This window comes from Heterodontus francisci, chromosome 16 (genome assembly GCF_036365525.1).
Source record: "Heterodontus francisci isolate sHetFra1 chromosome 16, sHetFra1.hap1, whole genome shotgun sequence".
Lineage (NCBI taxonomy): Eukaryota > Metazoa > Chordata > Chondrichthyes > Heterodontiformes > Heterodontidae > Heterodontus > Heterodontus francisci.
This window is the reverse complement of record NC_090386.1, coordinates 75033475-75053931: the sequence shown is the minus strand read 5'-3', so window position 1 is coordinate 75053931 and position 20457 is coordinate 75033475. Positions and strand designations below refer to the sequence as shown.

General features: G+C 41.7%; 1 protein-coding gene across 3 annotated transcripts in view; it reads left to right on the top strand.

The window, feature by feature from the left end:
- The first annotated feature begins 890 nt into the window (after window positions 1-890).
- Window positions 891-20457, top strand: part of LOC137378205 (rho GTPase-activating protein 18-like) — a 173679-nt gene continuing 154112 nt past the window's right edge. The window contains exons 1-2 of one of the 3 annotated variants that reach the window (XM_068048388.1): window positions 891-1054; window positions 1488-1591. In XM_068048388.1, coding sequence (XP_067904489.1) covers window positions 1560-1591 — 32 coding nt within the window. In that variant the 5' untranslated portion in view covers window positions 891-1054; window positions 1488-1559. Of the gene's footprint in view, window positions 1055-1487; window positions 1592-9866; window positions 9890-20457 lie in introns of those variants that run through there. The other 2 variants (XM_068048389.1, XM_068048390.1) reach the window with 2 other exon arrangements.

Here is a 20457-nt window from a genome sequence, read left to right as displayed (position 1 = left end):
GGCCCTGATTAAGTTACAGTGATGAATGGAGATACATTGTTTAATATGACACACAACTATGTACTTACTCACAGAACTAATTTCTAGAGTACATGATTTTATACAGCATGATAGAAACTGGAACTAACAAATTATGTGTGAGCAGTGCTGGAGAGATCACAGACCTCTGGCCTGCTTGCTGTCCCAGTTCTGTATACAAGACTACATGGACCCTTGAGCCTGCTCCGCTATTCAATAAGATAATCGCTGATCTTCTCCCTCAACTCAGTTTTTCCACAACTTAACCCTTGATTCCCTTAGTGTCCAAAAAACTATATCTCAGTGTCGAATATACTCACCAACTGAGCATCCACAGCTCTGTTGTGCTTGTTATTGTTTACTTATGGAGCTCTCAGTCAACATGTAAAAGGACATGCCAAGGGAGCCCAGGCTCCACTTTATTGGCAACTGCTGAATTGGATCAACCCAGGTGGTTGATTGACACCTGTCACTTGTCCCAGGGCACAGGCTGTTATCAGGTTGGAATCTGAGGTTCCAGACCCACATGTCTGACAGTTCCAAAGACCAAACACATAAAGGAAAATCGGATGCTTTATTTTTCCAAGTGAAGCAGCGAAAATAAGACAGAGACTAACTCCAAATATTACCATCTGAAGAAAACACCCCAAAAAGAAAACGGTACAACTTTTTCAGAAAGTTTGGGAACAGTTAATGGGAATTGCACGACCTGCGGGGATTCCAAAAATAGCTCCCGGATATTGTAAAGTACACACATGAATAAACATACACATTGAGTGGAAGGCAATCGGAGAAGAATTGCCGAGTGCCCATTCAATGCAGCGAAGCCGCCTCGGGTTGCAGCTGACGTCAGGCTGAGGCGGCTGCGATTGTTGCTGCTGCTCAGTTGTTGCGGGGATCGCGGGGCTGAGAGGAGGCTCCCGCCGCCTTGCCTCTTCTGTGCGATCGTCCATTGAATCAGACCGAGGAAACGGATTTGCTGCGTGTATTTTTTTTAAATCTCTCCTCCCTGCCTCCCCTCACTGGCACTCGGAAGGTTCGTGTTTTCTAAATTTGCATGATAGTTCTGAGGAAAAGTTGTGGTTTTGGTATTCGGAAAGCGACAGACGGCTTTAACTTCTGCTCAAGAAGACAGCTGCTGCGCTCGATCCTGGTTGCTCATGGCAGCTGGAGCGGTTGCCATGGAGAAAGCTGGTGGATTTACGATTCGCCCTGTCAGGGCTGAAGTGTTGGGGGCAAATTGTTGGGGAGGTGGAGGGGGATTTGTTTCTTTGAAGATACAGGTGAGTGTAGGTAGATGACTTTCTACAGTTTGCACTTGCAGTTCTGTTTTGTTTTAAGAGCAACTGAAAACCAGAAAACTACCGACAGGAATCAGCTGCACGATCAGGTCTCCAGCCTGAGTTTCTTGTTTGCTTCAGGGGCATGTTGATTATTTTTTGGTATTTATGTAATATCTTTTTGCTCAGTTGCACAGGACTTGGCACAAAGGCAACTTTTTGATGGCCCAATGTGAAAGGGACTCTGTCGTTTAGCGAAAAATGAACTGCTGGGGAAAAGAACACAAGGATGAGTGAGTTTTCCCCTAAATGATCGATTCATATCACGTGCCAATTGATTTTCAAATCATTCTGAAATATTTAGTTGGTTTTGCACTATTAACATAGAAAAGTGCATCATCTTCGAGAAAAGTGTTTTACAGGCCCTTTGGGAGCAGCAACCGCTAACTTCTACCTTGATGGTGTCACAATCACTTGTATCACTTGCAACTGACATTGAGGGATATTTTCCTCTGCTGGCTAGTTTGTAAAGATCCCATAATAGATTTTGCCACACCTAGTGCACAGGGACCTTATACCCGACTGTAGTGTGTGCTTGTGAACAAACAAAAATTATTTTCATGAAGACCTTGCCCTAAAACATCACATGAAACCGTGACATTTTTTGTTGTTCCATTAAAAGGCAATAAGGGCAGTGAATTCAGTTTGCGGTAGATGACTGATGTGTACACTATTAAGTCGCATTAATTGAAGATAATAGTTTCATTTTTAAAAAGCCATGTTCAAGAATCTGTGTTATAGCACCGATTAGTTATTAATATGTTTCTCTTAATTTGTAGTTGTAAAGCATTCTTTTTTATATTTTGTATTGCAGCTGTATCAGTAACTTTCTGTTGTGATGGTGATTACCCTCAGGTTTAATGCAAGTGATTATTTTTCTATTATTTAAAGAACAATAACAAGTTTAGACTTGATCTATTCCCACAGTGGTGTAGCAGAAATTGGCCACTCAGTGAGTGGATAACTGTGAGTGCAAATCCATGTGGCCTAAGTGGCATTATTAATTCACCTGGCTCCACAGTTCTGATTAAACTCCTAATGTTGCCAAAATTTCCAATTTTACTGGCATTTGGCTGGCTTTCTGGCTGTACCTTCTGGCTATTGTTCAATTATTGTTGTGCAATTTATCATGAGGGAGGCACCAAACTATGAACAAGCATCATAAGTGTCAGCTACTTGTATTGTTCAGAGATCTGAAAAGTTAGTGGAGCTGACTTGTTACATTCCTGTGAAATCATGATGCCACCTTCTTACCGCAGTGTACACACCAGACAATGCTACAGTAAGTTCCTATCCTGACCTTATTAAAATCAAGCAATGTTTATGAAAATTAATTGGAGAGTTTTCCTAGTAAGAGCATTGGACATTAAAAATGTAAGTTTGCATAGGCAGAACAAGCACAAGGATATATTTCTGTGTGTTTTCCGGAAATTCCTACTTTATCAAATGTGTCCAGCTGCAGGACAACAGCATGCTATAGCATTAGTAAATGTCTAGATCTGCAGTAACACTGCTGGTGGTATCAGTGCATTATTATTGTATGGATTCCTTCAGCCTTGTTATTATGTAGGCTATCTGTAACCAATGAATAATAGAAATTTCAGTAAACAAGGAGGTCTTTCAGTCCATTGCACCTGTGACCATGCTACTTCTTTTCATGGAGCTATCTGCTGTAATTCTATTTATGTGCCTTTTCCCTGTGCCCTTTTATGTTTCGTTTTTTAAATACTAATCCAGTTCATATTCAAATAATGTGTAGTCTCTGCCTCCAAAGCCATTGATGTTGGCCCATGGAGGATAAATTTCATATTCAGCATCTAAGATGGCAAATGCCACATCTTAGCTCAGAAGTGAGAGTTACAAGGACTTGTAAAACAGGCTCAGTCTCTGCACCTAAATAGACCTTATGCAAACAAGTGTGAAGAACAAACCTTATACTCTCACTCATGATGCATAAATTTGTTTAATCTTTTGTTCATTAATCAGAGATGTGGGTGTTGCTGGCAAGGCCAGTATTTATTGCTTGTCCCAAACTGCCTTTGAGAAGATGATGGTGAGCCTCCTTCTTGAATCCCTGCAGTCAGTGTGATGTGTGTACACAGTGCTGTTAGATAGGAAGTTTGAGGATTTTCACTCAGCAATTTATTTCCAAGTCAGGGTGGTGTGTGATTTGGAGGGGAACTTTGAGGTGATGGTGTTCCCATTCACCTGCTGCCCTTATTCTTCCAGGTGGTAGAGATCGCTGGTTTGGAATGTTCTCTCTAAGAAGCCTTGGTGTGTTGTTGCAGTGCAGCACATCTTATAGATGGTGCAATAGCAGCCATGTTGCACTAGTAGTGGAGGGAGTGAATGTTTAAGGTAGTAGATGGGGTGCTGATCAAGAGGGCTGCTTTGTCCTCGATGGTGTTGAGCTTCTTGAGAATTGTTGGAGCTGCACTCATCCAGGCAATTGGAGAGTATTCCATCACACTCATGACTTGTGCTTTGTAGCTGATGGAAATACTTTAGGGAATCAGAGGTGAGTTACTTGCCACAGAATACCCAACCCTGGACCTGCTTTTGTAGCCATTGTATTTATGTAGCTGGTCTAGTTACGTTTCAACCCCTAGGTTGTTGATGGTGGGGAATTTGATGATGGTAATGCCATTGAATGTCAAGGGGAGGTGATTAGACTCTCTCTTGTTGGAGATAGTCATTGCCTGGCACCTGGGTGACGTGAATGTTACTTGCCACTTTACAGTCCAAGCCTAGATGTTCCTGTCTGGAGAATGTTCTCTGTCTGGTGATGAAATAACATTTATAGTTTTCCAAGTTAGGCATTCTCATGAATAATAGTGATGTGTAAGTTACGGTCAGTTTCACAAGAAGAATTGTAAACTATAAGGTCTGGGATTATTTTTGCATTTTACTTATTTGGGAGTGAGCTGACCTATACATAGCGGAGGGTGTGTTCGTACCCAAAAGAGTCGTACCAAAATCTCATATTTAAACTCATAGTGGAAACTGCAGATGGTTAGGTAGTGTCAGGAGTTCTTAATTGATGGATCTACCAGTGGCAGAGTTCCAGTAGGGCAGATTTTTCTCATCTTTTTATTATATTCTTCATCACTTTTTCTATAGTGTGAGGATAGATTTTGGAATAGTTTGTGTCTTGGGAAGGGATTCGGTGGTCCTCAGGAGAATAAGTTAGACTACATAATATTGCACATGCTTATATTTGTAAATCATATAAATAAATTTCTGGATCTCAGGTTACAATTCAGAAAATCGGTGGTTGTAATAACTTGGCTTCCTGCTTAGCTTTATGGTACAATCAGGCTGTTGCAACTGAGTTAGAACCTTCCAGCATCCTCCCTACTATCCATTACCTCCTTTATTCTTTACAGATGATTTGTAGCAAGATAGTTCAAACATTACTGATTACTCGATTGAAATACTGATGTTTGTTTATTGCTAGTAAACATAGAAACATAGAAAATAGGAGCAGGAGTAGGCCATTTGGCGCTTCGAGCCTGCTCCGCCATTCATTATGAGCAAAGTAAGTAGCAAATATGTCTGTACATTTTATATTTGTAATTCAGTAATCTACATCTTATTACACAATATTTTACAACATCAACGCTAAAATGTTTGTAATTTATAGGTAGAAAGCCCTATCAATGAAATAATAACCATAATATAAATATACTTTAATGTTTGCTATAAAAGTTGGAAATAAGTCAGTATCTAAATTTAATCAAATGCACATATATCTTGCTTTACGAAGAAGCGATTTAGAAATTGAAAAGTTACCTGTATTCGGTTTTTATGTAAAACTTGACTAGTTTGACTGACAAGGCACCACTGGTTTAAAATTGTAGGTCTGTAGGTAGATGAGTAGAGTAGTGTTATTATACTAATCTATATACAAATATTAAATGGTAATGGATGGACCATTTTCTACCCATAGGCTGAGTTCCTAGTTGTAAGTTATTGGGAGGAATATACTGACTCACAGAGAGACAAAAAATGGAAGAATACGATAGGACTAGCTAAACTTAATAATTCCCTAGGGAAAAAAAGCTTCAGCATTTAGCTTAAGTTGAAATTTAACTATGCAAAAATGTAGTTGTGTAATTTACACTCTTATGTGTACATAGAATAGCAGAGTTATCAATGTTCAGAGAATCAGGGTGAGAAATTCATTCACACTGTGTTATGCAGATTACACCAATTACCCGGGGCAGACAGCACCACGGGCCGCTACCTGCACAGCCCATGTGGCTTTTTTCATTGATATCAGAAACAGAGTTAATGTTTCAGGTTGATGACCCTGTCAGTTCTGATGAAAAGTCATTAACCTGAAATGTTAACTCTCTTTCTCGCTCCATGGATGCTGCCTGGCCTGCTGAGTATTTTCAGTGCATTCTGTTTTTATTACAGGAGGTATGCAGGTTCAATTTCCAGCCTATGTTGTATTTGCTGATTTAACCCAATGAAATTTAACCCAATGGGCTAGAGAGAGGGGAACAAAATCAGCCAATGTTCCTCCTCCTGATTGCTATGCATTGATCCATATGTGGATAGCAAGTAAGCACAGGATCGAATTTACTGCCATCAGCAACTGAAGAGTTTGCCAAAACTCATTGGCTATAATGCGAATTTTCATGTTCCTGCGCATGAATCATGGCTACCAGAGTGAGTGGTACCAGAGTACCATGCTGCTTCACAAACCTCTAGGCGCTTACCCATTGTCTCTCGAGACAAGGAGGCCAAAGAAAGAGTGAGGTACCAGAGAACTGAACTGCAAGAATCAGCTACTTTTGGAAAGATAAAGCGAAGAAAATAATAAAGAGAAATAAAAGGAAAAGGTTATGTCAGCTTGCGTCAAATGATAGCATTCTTGCCTCTGTATTTCAAAGGTTTTGGGTTCTATTCCAATGCTAACTTCAAAATTTGAACATGATCTCTGGTGACGTTTCAGTACAGTGCTGTATTGTTCAACGTACCTTCTTTTAGCCAACACAGCAACTGAGGCCTCACCTGCCTGCTATTGAATGTCTCATGGCAATTTCCAAATAAGAGCTGAGAGTACTCCCAGTGTTTTGACCAAAGCTCCACCCTCAAACAATACTGGCAAAATCAGATGAAGAGGTCCTTAGTATTATTGTTGCCTGTGGGCAAAATGGCTGCTGCATTCACCTGCATAACAATAGTAATTCATTCAAAGTAATTAATTGTATGTTAAGTATTTTGCCAAGGGATTTACTTGTCTTGAGAAATACGTGCTACAGCACTTGCTTTTAAATGAGAACTATAATAAGCATTACAATAAGAAAGTTTGGCTCAAAATGCTTCAATGCCACTAACAGTGAGTTAAAAAAGCTGGTCCTAGTGCATTAGAGCTCTGTGTTGTGCATTGGTTTTCGACAACCAAGGATGACTCATTGGCTCAGGAGGGCTGTGGGAAGAATTTAAGTATTTTGCAGGCCAGACTGCTGTATTATTTTACAAAGCTGGACCTGATCAGATGGTGTTGTCAAACTTCCATTCATTTAAAAATGTAAGAATGTCTCTGCTGTTACGACCAGTTGAGAAAGAGGCCTCGGGTTCCCTTTTAGCCTTCACCTGGTCTTACCATAACAGGGTTTAATTTTAAACATACCATGTTTTTAGCACCACCTTGGCGAATCCTTGTTCACTAACTTCCAATTATAAGGCAAAGAAACTAGTACAAACAGGTTTTCTTAGGTTTAAAGAAGAAAAGTTGAAATTTATTAAACTTGAATTTAAACTCTAATTCAGTTGATGCCTACGGACACATGACACGCCCACGCTAACATGCATATGCAATACATACATGCAAATAGAGATAGAAAAGAGCAGAAGAAAAATAAAGTGGACAAGTTCGAGGCAATATCTGAAGAGTTTTTGTTACGGTTCTTAGAGCTCACTTTAGAGTCCTTGATTGTAGGTGGTTATTGCTTTTCGTTGTGGCCCAGTATTCTTGTTAAACCTTGTTCGCTGTAGTAGACTTTTCTCTCTTGGGGTTCATGTGTCTTCAGTGGATTCAGAGGCTTGTGAGATAGAGATGGGAACAAATAGGAGCGATGTTCTTAGTCTAGGAGCAAACAATCTTTCTCTGTTCCAACTCTCTGTGGCTGGTTCAAAAGACACTAGAACAGCCAGTTAGTCATGTGACCAGCTGGTCTAACCAGTCCTGGATTGCATTACCTTAGCAGTCTCTGGAATGCTCCTCTTACACACAATACCTAATGATCAAGGTCCATTGTGGGTTGAATGTGTCAGGGAATGGTTCTTTATCTTTCCAAGCACTGTCTGTTAATATGCAAATGTCTTTTCCAGCCAGGGCTGATCTGTTTAACAAGTCATTTCCTCACTCCAGCAACAGTTTAAAATCAATGTTCACGACAAAATTAATGTACTTCATTCTTGGCAGGTGGGGGCCTAGCATGACACTGTTCATTATGAAGAGAATGGGCATGACTAAAATATTATTGTTCTTTGGAATTTGCTCTGGTTACCTTCAGTGTATTTATGAATTTAAGAAGGTTTAGCTAAATAATTGTTGAAAGTAAAGCAAGCATTCTCTTGTTCCTCATGTTTCTGGACATCCTTCCATTTACTATGGCATGTTTGCACTTTTTAAAAAGGAGCACTTGTTAACTCATTGAAGACAATTATCATCCTAATTGGCAATATAAAAAAGTTAGCATGGCATATTGGTTTCATATTTGGTACAGTTCTGTAGATAAACAGTTGAGGTTTTTTTCTTTCAACATAATGAAAATCATCATACAGTAAAGGCATACTCTTGACTATGTTTTCATCTCACAAGATTGCAAATGCTGATAGCGTGGCACTCAATTTTGAAAAATAATTATGTTGTTTAATTCTGCAGTAGATAATTGCCATAATTTCTTTTGAATGATTGCTCTGAAAAGAACATAGTTTGTCTCTTGTACTCTTTGTATAGTTAACGAACGAGTTGCTTAACATGTCTGTATTCTGCTGACTTTCTCATTTGTTCTGTTTTCTCTTAGCACAGTATACTTGCTAAAACATTGCCATTTTAGTAACTAATCAAATTTTTATGAGTTGAAATTAGTTTGCAATCTATAGTTTAATTCAAAACAGATACTCATCTATAAGTGTTTCATGTTCTTTGTTCTCTACAATATCAAACACCAATCATTGGTTTATAGCTGGGTTTAGATGAGTTAAACGTTCCATAAGGATCAAATAAAGTGTTTGGTTTCAGACAAGCTTCCTGTAATGTGAACTCAACATGTGAGCTAATTCATTCTGTCTGTTTCGTTAGCTGTTGCTGGATTGCTCTACCCTTGTGTAATTGACATAGATATGCAAAAAGCATTCATTTATCATTTCACTGGCAGATTTATTTAATGTTTTGATCATTTGATGCTAATAGTTATGTATACAGTACAATTTTAATATTGATGCTAAAGTTGCAGCATAAATTTAGAACAGGGCCTGATCTGCTTCTGGAGTCCAGTGGTCTGAAACTACCATGAGGTGGTTGGCTCAACACTGGGATTTGACATCAAGTGCAGTGTGGCTTTGATGCAGCGTCAACTGGCTTTAAAAAGTGTCCAAGAGTCTGTTGGACCTTACGGACATTTTTTAAAAAAGAAATCTACCTACCATTAATCTAAATGTTTTACAAGTGGCAACTTTGCTACTTGCACTGTCTAAATATTTAGATGTTAACAGCTGAGACAGAAGCTGTGCGAGGGGTTTTCTCGTGTTAGGAGAGTTTTAGTTCCAACTGTGTAGCATAAAGTGAGTACTGCCTGACTGGAATCATTACTGCAGTTACTGTTCAGACCAGTAATTGCAATATGTGCAGCATAAAAGTACTATACAGACTATTCAATTTGCTTGTAATTCATTTTAACAACTCTTTTTTCTGTGAAGTTGGATTAAAGGATAATTCATAATTAATGTCTGTGATTTAAGAGGATCAACAACAAAAAATTGGAACTATGTAACAAGTGGGTAAGCAGCTATAATGGACAAGATAGATAGATTAATGTTTGCAACATGACATTAATTTGCCTCTTGTTTTTACAGCTGTTGATGTTTCTGCTGTGTATTTACAGTTTGTGTATATGATTTCCAACATCTGTAAATTGTGTTTTCCATTTTACATGAGGAATTCTACTCTGAATGTGTTCATATCTCTGCTTTGACTGTGGGATGTTGGTTCAAAGTTCTGAGTCAGATATCGTCCTATTTGACCCTTCAGATATCATCAAAAATGTGGGTAGCAGTTTTCTTATTACAAATACTTCCTTGAATGGGGAACACTAAACCAAAATTGTTAAGAAAATGCTTACTGAAGGAAATTCATGTTCATGATCTCATCACATCTGCACACGAGATGCAATCTGATCTCTGACTCTTATACAGTTTCTGGGACAAACAACTTTTGCAGACAGAAAACAACCGCAATGGTCAATAGGTTTCAATAAACCTATATTATTTTAACTGTATTGGGGGAGGTGAAGGTAAGTGAGATTTTCAGAGACATGATTTAGTGCACTGGGTGAATTTATAAGGCTGGATGTATCCAACATTTTTCAAACTTTCCAGTCTACATTTTCTGTTGGTTGTCTTTTTCTTTGATGGATGAATGTATCCAGTTCAAGTTCTGGTGTTAGCATGGTTTAGTATTTGATTGTATAAAAGGTTTTGTATCCATGAAAATCTAAGATCTGCATTCGGAGTTTAAAACAATGTTCTCATAAATTTGCATATATCTCAAGTTGTTGACACTAACTGATATTAGTATTCGCCCACCAATGAGGTGACTGTGCTAAATACAAGTCTTTCCAAATCTTCAACCGCACAAAATTCAAGCAGCACAAAACAGGAAATAAGAACAGTACTGAGTTGACTGGGCTTTAAGGCTGAATTAGATTCAGACTGCATTTCAGTTTTTGGGTCACAATTTGGACTTCATGAAGAACGTTCAATCTGACCATGCATTAAATTATTTATTTTCTTTATGTGATAGGCTGCCTAACAATAAGTAGATTTTAACTTTTTGAAAACAGTGACATAACACAGGGTTTTTCAAGTGGGGGTCCACGAGGAGATGCAGGGAATTACTGCAGTCAGATTCTTCCCATCTGTTTGCCATCAACTTCTGTATATCTCTGCATTTGTTAACTTCCTAGTATGTGAAAGGGAGGCAGATATTTGGTTGTAACTATGTTAAGAGATAGGAAAAAAACGCAGGAATTGGACTGAAAAGCTGCTATAACTCCATGATTTGAACAACCTACTTCTTTGACTTTACTTTGTGTTCAGATGGCTGCTATCCTGCCATTTACACCTCATCCGGACACATCTTTTGTTTCATTACTTGTTCCATTATCACTCCCCTTGGCTTTGTACCATGAAACTTTTTGTCATTTAATCTCTCCTACCCTCCACCCTATCACAGATCTTCCCTTTTGTTGTTCTTCCCCCCCTCATCCCTTTCACTTACTCAAAACCTATTACATTGCTAACTTCTGCCAGTTCTGATGAATGGTTATACGGACCTGAAACATTAACTAGTTTTTCTCTCGACAGATGCTGCCTGACCTGCTGAGTAGTTCTAGCATTTTCTGTTTTTTTTTTCAGATTTCCGGCATCCACGGTATTTTGCTTTTGTACTTTTTCTAGTTATTTCTGTTGTTGTATACATAGAATCATAGAATGGTTACAGCACAGAAGGAGGCTATTCAGCCTGCCGTGTCTATGCCAGCCCTCTGTAAAAGCAGCTCAGCTCGTCCCATTCCCCTGCCCTTTCCCTGTAGCCCTGCAATTTTTTCTTTTGAGGTTCTTATCCAATTTCCTTTTGAAAGCACCATTGAACCTGTTTCCACCACACTCTCAGGCAGTGCATTCTAGATCCTGTTCACCTGCTGTGTAAAAATGTTTCTTCTCATGTCGCCATTCTTTCTTTTGCCAGTTACCTTAAACCAGTGTCCTCTCGATTCTTGACCCTTACGCCAGTGGGAAAAGTTTCTATCTATTTAGTCTGGACCTCTCATGATTTTGAACATCATCTGTCAAACTCCTCTCAACTTTCTCCTCTCTAAGGAGAACAACCCCAGGTTTGCCAATCAATCCATGTAACTGAAATCCCTCATTCCTGGAACCATTGTTGTAAATCATTTCTGCACCTTCTCTAAAGCCTTCACATCCTTCATAAAGTGCAGTGCCCAGGGTTAAACACAACAGAGACCAAACCCGTGTTTTATAAAGGGTCATCATAACTTCCTTGTTTTTGTACTCTATGCCTCTATTTATAAAGCCCAAGATCCCATTTGCCTTTTTAAACATGTTCTCAACTTGTCCTGCCACCTTCAATGATTTTTGCACATATGCCCCCAGGTCTCTATATTCCAGTACCTTTTTAGAATTTTACTCTTTATTTTCTATTGCCTCTCCTCGTTCTTCCTACCAAAATGTATCACTTTACACTTCTCTGAATTAAATTTCATCTGCCATGTGTCCACCCATTCCACCAGCCTGTCTATGTCCTCTTGAAGTCTATCAGCATTCTCCTCACAGTTCACAATACTTCCAAGTTTTATGTTATCTGCAAATTTTGAAATTATACCTGTACACCCAGGTCCAGGTTATTCATAGATATCAAGAAAAGCAGTGGTCTCAGTACGGACCTCTGGGGATCACCACTGTATACCTTCCTCCAGTCCAAAAAACAACCATTCACCAATGTTTTCTGTTTCCTGTCACTCAGCCAACTTCATATCCAGATTGCCACTTTCCCTTTTATTCCATGAGCTTCTACTTTGCAGGCAAGCCTGCAATGTGGCACTTTATCAAATGCCTTTTGGAAGTCCATATACACCACTTCAACTGCATTACCCTCATCAACCTTCTCTGTGACCTCATCAAAAACTCCACCAAGTTATTTAGACATGATTTGCCTTTAACAAATCCATGATGGCTTTCCTTAATTAATCCATGCTTGCCCAAGAGGCTGTTAATTTTAGCCTGGATTATTGTTTCTAAAAGTTTTCTCACCCCTGAGGTTAAACTGACTGGCATGTAGTTGCTGGGTTTATCCTTACACTTTTTTTGAACCAGGGTATAACATTTGAAATTCTCCAGTCCTCTGGCACCAGTCCTGTATCTAAGGAGGATTGGACGATTATGGCCAGTACCTTTACAATTTCCACCCTAACTTGTTCAGCATCGTTGGATGCATCCCATCTGGTCCTTGTGTCTTATCAACTTTAAGTACAGCCTGCCTTTCTAATATCTGTTTCTTTAAATCAATTTTTAGCTCTTCCAGTATCTCAACTGCCTCCTCTTTCATTATGACTTTGACAGCATCTTCTTCCTGATAAAGACAGATGCAAAGTACTCATTTAGTACCTCAGCTATGCCCTCTGCCTCCATGTGTAACTCCCTTTTTTGGTCCCGAATTGGCCCCAACCCTCCTCTTACTACACTTTTACTATTTACATGTCTATGGAAGACTTTTGGATTTCCTTCTCTGTTAGCTGCCGGTCTCTTCACATACTCTCTTTTTGCCTCTCATTTCCTTTTTCACTTCCCCTCTGAAGTTTCTCTATTCAGCCTGGTTCTCACTTGTATTATCAACCTGACCTCTGCCTTATGTACCCTTTTTCTGCTTCATCTTATTCTCTATTGCTTTCATTATCCTGGAGCTCTGGCTTTGGTTGCCCTACCTTTCCTCCTCGTGGAAATGTACCTCAGTTGTACCTGAACCATCTTTTTAAAGGCAGCCCGGCAGCCGATTATTCTGTTACAAATGAAAATATTTTCTGAAAAGCACTATTTTTGTTTGGGGAGCTGATGTCGTTTCTGGAGCTGGGACAGTCAGTTACAGGCGTATCTCAAGGTCAAGGACACGTGTCTACCTGTGTCTACATGTATAAAATGTGGAATAAACAAATGCATTTTTTTTATCGACCTGTAACCGTCATTGTGAGTCCCGCATGGTGTGTTGCCTCCCTGGTGAAAGGGTAAAGGACATCATGGAGAAGATGCAGGATATTCTGCAGGGGGAAGGGAGTGAGCCAAAAGTTGTGGTACATGGTAGTGTCAAAGACATAGCAAGGACAGGTATTGAGATCCTATGGTCAGATTTTCAGGACCTAGGGAGGAAGCTAAAAAGTAGGACCTCGAAGGTAGTAATCTCTGGAATACTTCCAGTGCAACGCACTAGTGAGAGTAAATTTAGGAAGATAGGAAGGATCAATGTGTGGCCTGAAGCATGGTGCAGGAGGGAGGCCGAAAGATTTTTGTGGCATTGGGACCAGTTCTAGGGCTGAAGGTACCTATTCAAAACAGAGGGAGTGCACCACATCAGGACTGGGACCAATGTCCTGGTGGGGTGGTTCATTGGTGTGGTTGGGGAGGGTTTAAACTAAATTGGCAGGAGGATGGGCATCAGCATATAGAAGTAGAAAAGAGGAATAAGGTGCATAATGTGTGAGTGTTGGACAGTGCTAGAGAAGAAAGTAGTTCCATATTAGATAGGAGCATACTGAGAAGGGCTACGAGGAATGCAAAGATAGGATTACAATGCATGTATTGTAAATGCACAAAGTGTGGTGAATAAGGTTGGTGAGCTACAAGCAGAAATACCGGTATGGCAATATGATGCATTGACAATAACGGAAATGTGGCTTAAAAATGGTGAGGACTGGGCGCTTAATAGACAAGGATATAAACTTTAATTGAATAGGCTTACGTGACCTCTGCAGAGCAGCTGTGAGGAGTTATCTGCACCTGTTTACCGGACTTGGCTGCATTGACCTTGTTGGTGCGGTAGAAAGATATGCAATTTGTACTTGTATCAGCTATTGTTATTCCGCTTTCTCAACAAAAGTATAAAGCTGGGAATTACTGTTGGTGATTAAAGTGAACTAATGTTTAATGTATTTGTATGGCATTCATCTATTTACCATATTTTAATGTCGATTCTGAGATGTACCACAACCGAAAGCAGTTCCACTCTCTTAATGTCTAGCTGATGTGCAACCAAACGCAGCATATCATGCAGGACAATACCCTGTATCCTGGCAACAGCCAAGAAGCCTTTATTCTTTAGTAATTGCAGTGCCATCTGCAGTTGAGCCACCACAACAAAGCAAAGGGTGGGTCGTTCCAGGGATTAGCTGCGGCCTGGGTGGCATCTCGCAGTCAACAGCTCATCATGCATCAAACAGGTTACAGATGCCCTTTTCCAGAGGGCAGGAGACTGCATCCATTTGATACAGATGGGCCAGCATAGCCACAGAGGACATTGGGCTTTGTTGCCATAGATGGATTCCCTCAGGTCTAGGAGGTCAACAATTGTTACCATCAGGGCACCGACAGACCAGGCAGCCAGATTCCTGAACAAAAACAGCTGCCACTCGATGAACATCCAGCTGGTCTGTGACCACAGGAAGTGCATTTGCAGGTCTGGGCTCGGTTCCCGGGCAGCAGTCATGATTTCTTTATCCTTCGAGAGTCCCAGGTGCTGCATCTCTTCAGACCAATATCTTGACTCCCTGGGTGGTTGCTGGGGAATAAGGGTTATCCCCTGAGAAGGTGGCTGCTGCCGCCCAGCTAGCACATGGATGCAGAGAGGCACTACAACCAGAGCCATCAACTTACATGGACCTGCATTGACGCCTTGAAGATACTTTTCTGTTGACTTTACCTGTTGGGTGGTGCCCTGCAGTATGAGCCAGCTAGAGTGTCCCATATTGTGGTCATCTGCTGGGTGCTGCACAACATGACTATACAAAGAGGTCTGGAGCTGCATGAAGAGGAGGAGGACTTGGAATGCCACTCTTCAGAGGAGGAGGACAGAGAGGAGGAAGAAGAAGAGGAAGAGGAGGATGAAGGGGGTGCTGCAGAGGTTCCCAGTGCCCAGGCATTGGAGGATTACTGCCGAGGCCATCCTTGACCTCACAGCGATCAGCAGGCTGGCATGGCTGCAAGGGCCACATTAATTCAGCAATGTTTCACTCGAGCATCTCGCAGTCCTTATCACAGATGAATGTGTAACCCACCTTCCATCAGAGAGAAATCATCCAGCAAGCACATACATCTGAAGAACCCTCCTTGTTTGTGACACCTGAGGCCCAGCATCTTCTCCCAGCAGAGCACATCTGTGTCTGTCCTCTGTCCTCCAAGGGGGCTGCCCACAGCTGACTCTGCCTCACTCTCCTCCTCCCGCTCACATGTGATGTGCTGCTTACACAGTGATCTCCGTTCTAAGCTTGATACAGGTCTAACTGAGGTGATTGTAGCTGTGCTGGTGGATGGTGTGGAGAAATGAAGTGACAGTGCAGGCTTTGGAACATCTGCCCTTGCCGAGGAGGCTGGCGACAACTGGGTTGGAACACTTTGCTTCTGCTCTGCTACTGGCCCTGTGGGAAACAGAAAGTAGTGATGAGAACTTGGGCTACTCAGCAGGTGCCTCAGCATAACCAACTCTATAGATGACAGTGGTTGTATAGTCACAGAGCACATTGGGCAGGAGCTTGCTCCATGCCCTACACCTGAAGATAAAGCTGTTAAATGATCCTGCTCTTCACGGCTTCCTGTCTCGGCGTCACACATGATGGGTCATATTTGAGGACTGAATGGAGATGTTCTGCAAAGCAATCACCCGATCTGTGTTTGGCCTTCCCGGTGTAGAGGAACCACACCGTGAGCAGTGAATACTATACTAAATTGAAAGTACAAATAAATCACTGTTTCAAATGGAAGGAGTGTTTGGGGCTCTGCATGCTGAAAGGGGAGGTAAAAGGTCAGGTGTTGCATCTCCTGCATTTGCGTGGATAGGTGCCTTGGAAAGGGGAGAGGGGGTTGGAGACAGAACGGTCCCTTCGGAATGCTGCAAGGGGAGGGGAGGGGACGATGTATTTGCTGGTGGCATTGCGCTTGAGGTGGTGGAAATGGCAGAGAATGATACATTGAATTTGGAGGCAGGTGGGGTGGAACCCTATCGTGGTTCTGGGAGGGAAGGGAAGGGGTGAGAGTAGAAGTGCGGAAGATAGAATGGACATGGTTGAGGGCCCTGACAATCACGGTAGAGGAAAAAGGAAGACATATCAGAAGCGCTAATATAGAAGGTGAGATCGTTGGAATATTTGCAATGAAGACTGAGAGATTGGGCAAATGGAATGGAGTCCTTACAGGAACCGGGATGTGAGGAAGTGTTGTTGAGGTAGCTGTGGAAGTCAGTGCGCTTCTAGTGGATATTGTTTAATAGCCTACCCCAAAAATGGAGCCAGAGAAGTTGAGGAAGGATGGGGAAAAGCCAGAGATAAACCATGTGAAGACGAGGGAAGGGTGGAAATTGGAAGCAAGTTTGATGAAATTTTCCAGTTCAGGGCAAGAGCAGGGAACATCACTGATACAGTTATCAATGTGCTAGAAAAAGAAGTGAGGGAGAGGGCCTGAGTAGGACTGGAATGAAGAATATTCCACATATCCCACAGGCATAGCTAAGACCCATATGGGTCCCCAGAGCAATGCCTTTTATTTGGAGGAAGTGAATGAAGTTAAAGGAGAAGTTGTTCAATGTGAGAACAAGTTCACCCAGGTGGAGGAGGCTAGTCGTGGTTGGGGACTGGTTGGGCCTCTAGTTAAGGAAGAAACATAGAGCTCTCAGACTGTCCTGGTAGGGGATGGATATGTAGAGAATGGTGAAAAGGGGTTGGTTAGGGCCAGGAAACTGAAACTGTTAAAGTGGAATAGGGCATCAGAAGAGTTGTGGATGTGGGTGGGAAGATAGGTGGCAACTGTCTGGGCTGGCTGGCTGACAGGCAACAGCAAGGCCACTGGCAGAGTGGCAGTGATGGGAGGATGAATCCGGTCCCCCTGAGAGAGGAAAGTAGGCTGGTGCTCCATGGTGCCATTGACACCCCCCCCAGCAATTCTAGTAATCTGTTGGAGGGCAGATTGATGTGCCCCTTGAACACTGGTAACTGCAGCCATGATGGCAGCAGTCTGAGCTTGTGTGTCAACAAACTAAGCTTGCATGAGAGCAGTCTGGGTTTCCTTGGCAGAAAGCTGACCTTGCATTACAGAAGTCTGAGCTTCCAATGCAGCATTTAAACATTGAGTGGATTTTGCTTGTTCAGCAATGGAAGTTGAGACAGCCATTAAATGCTGCATCATGGTTGGTTCCACATGTCTGCCAACAGAATTGGCCACCACTTCCACTCTGGAAAGGATGGGCTCCAAGCTCTGCGTAAAGCCTTATACAAAGTTGGTGCTGGCCTCCTTCATACTCCTTGACGTTGTGTGCAGGCTTTCTGGCACAACTCCCAATGCACCAAGCATTCCATTGTGCATACCCGTAAGCCTTTTATGTAGTCCACCTCATCAAATTGCTCATCTAAGTCCTCTGAAGCAGAACTCGTGTGTAACCATGCCCTCCGGTGAGCTGGCACCTGAGCTATCCTTGTCCTCTGCCCTGGCTCAAGGCCACTTGTGCCCAGTGTCTCACCAAGTGCAGATCCCGCCTCCAAACTTTCCTCTAAAATATGCACAGTATCAATATCTGAGTTTGTGGTTGCAAGATCAAGTGACACTGTTTCTTCTTCATCACTGTCTTCCTGCCTTTGCACCTCTTGCTCTTCTCCCACTACTTGGCTAGGTTGCAGTTCTTGAGCATCTGAAAGGAGAAAGGCACAAGGGGAAGGCGGGTAAACGCCTGCTAAGTGCATGCTTACACCATCAGCAGCTTGTATGTCAGAAAAGATTGTGGGAATGGGAGTGAGAAGGAGGATTAGGTACGAGGTTACCGTCTAATTCGATGGTTTCATCCCTGCCACTGGCCATGGTCTGAGTGATGGTCGCTTCAATGATGGTGACCACTGTCTTCTTCTCCATCGAGGCATTTGATGATATATTCACTGACCTTGACCATTCATGTGAAGTCATTGAACTTCTTGAGGCATTGCATCCAGGTCCTTGGGGCGTGACTCCTGACATTGATTGTTCTGGCTATCTGGTCTCACCGCCTTCAAAAACTGCAGGGCCTCCTGGCCCCCAGTGGATAGATGACATTTCTACTCCTCTGCACCTCCTGCCTCAAGATGTCCAGTGCAGCTTCTGAGAACCTTGGAGCATGCTCTCTCGTCTGTTGCATCATAATTCATTCTTCTTGCTGCTCAGACTCCCTTCCACAGGAAGTTCCAGCACCTGCTGCATCCAGAATGTGCCTCCCCTTTAAAAGGTGCAGGCTGACTTTAAGTAGTGCAGGCTAGATTCAAGTGGTATTCGTCTCACAGAAGTTTGATCTCCTGCTGAGGAGGGCAGCCACTCAACAGCATGTTTAGTGCAGGCTGTACACAGCATGCAAATTAGCAGGCAGTATGAAGTTGACTTGGGCGAATCACGCACCGGGGGCTATTGAATTTTGCCCCCATTAAGTTTCCTCTGCTAATATCACCATTAGTAATTTCTAGACTATAATACAGTTCTATTTCAATTACTCATCTTTTCAGCTTAGTCATTTCGCTTAGTATTTGAAGGGAGATATAGTCTACTCTATTATGTTTACGCTGGGTTACTGGATTTGTAATATCTGATTTAACTCAGAGCAATGCAGATATCACACTTGTGTTAAATAACCAACTGGTTTATTTACAAGACTTTAACTGTAAAATTCTTACAGGATTTCAGTACATGTCTTGAGAGCAGCCAGCATTCTGTGAAAGCATCGAGCAGTTTCTTAGTTTCACTTTTACTCGGCTGCTCCATCCAGAGGCTTAAGCAAACAAACACAGTGAACACAGATAACTGGACAGACTGATACAATCAAACCCTGATCGATCAAATAATACACGCTAATCTGTTGTTTTTCACTTTCCTCCTACAGGATTGTAACAGTATTTAGATTAGTTGACCTACTGGTATTCTTTATTTCTTCTGTTTGTATATAGACATCTGTTATGTACACAGCTGCAAAAATAATCAAAAAAGTTATTTGTATTTGCCTTTTGACTTTTTTGCATACTGAAGCTCAGTTATTTCAAATTCAACCTGGAGTTTTTTTTAACAAAGATTCTTAAGATATTTCCAATGTTTTACGGTAATCTCCCATCTTTCAAAAATTGACTGTTCTATTTTAAAAGATCGGGGTAAGATCAGATATAAACAAATAGGCTGGAATTTTCCCAGCCCCGTGGAGGTAGCTTTGGAGGTGGGTGGATGGGGGATTTTGGAAAGAAATGCAACGGACAGGTCCTCCAACATGCTCCTGCCTCCGAGCACTTTTTCCAGGGGCAGATTTCCATTGGCAATGTCTACCCGCCCGGCAGCCTGTTAATTGGCTGCTTCCTGTAAGATCACGCTGGAGGCACAAGTAGTGTCAGGACCTGGAAATGGCCCCAACCTCGGGTTCCTGACGCTCGAGGGAAAATTCAGCCCATAGTACGCTGGCCCTACATTCCGCTGTTGGCATGTCTTCGGCAGGTATTAATTTGCTTCACTGAAAACAGTGCACAGAGGAATGTAATATGAATTAATACCTTTGCTAATTGGAAAATGTATCCATAGTCTCTAAAAATGCTAGTCTTAAGAGATCCTGAATGCTGAGCAAAATTTGTAGGCAAGTTGTACTCTACATTTTGAGCCAAAGTGACCTGGTTCTAATATTGTTTAGAGAGATTAGTTCATCTTGGGGGAGCCTGTCGAAGAAACATGTTACCTGCGCCTGGGTGAGTATTTCAAAAGCCTACAACTTACAGCCAAATATTCTGAAGGGCTTCTGAGAAGTAATTTCTGCCAGTAGTTCATTTTTAAAGTGAAAGTGCCAAGAAGGAGAATTTTATAGCAGTCGTTAAAAAAAATCACTGCAATCCATCTGCCATGAAAGGAAGATTATGAAGGCACCTTGAGCATGGCAAGAAGTAGTTGAAGCCAACAGCAACAGCAGCAGCAGCACCATGCCAAAGACATGCATAAATGCCAAAAATAGCTTGATGACCATACTAGGAAGGGAAAACTAAGTATAACCTTTTACACAAATTGTTTGGGAGCCCTTTGGGAAGTTTTTTTTCACTCAATGCTT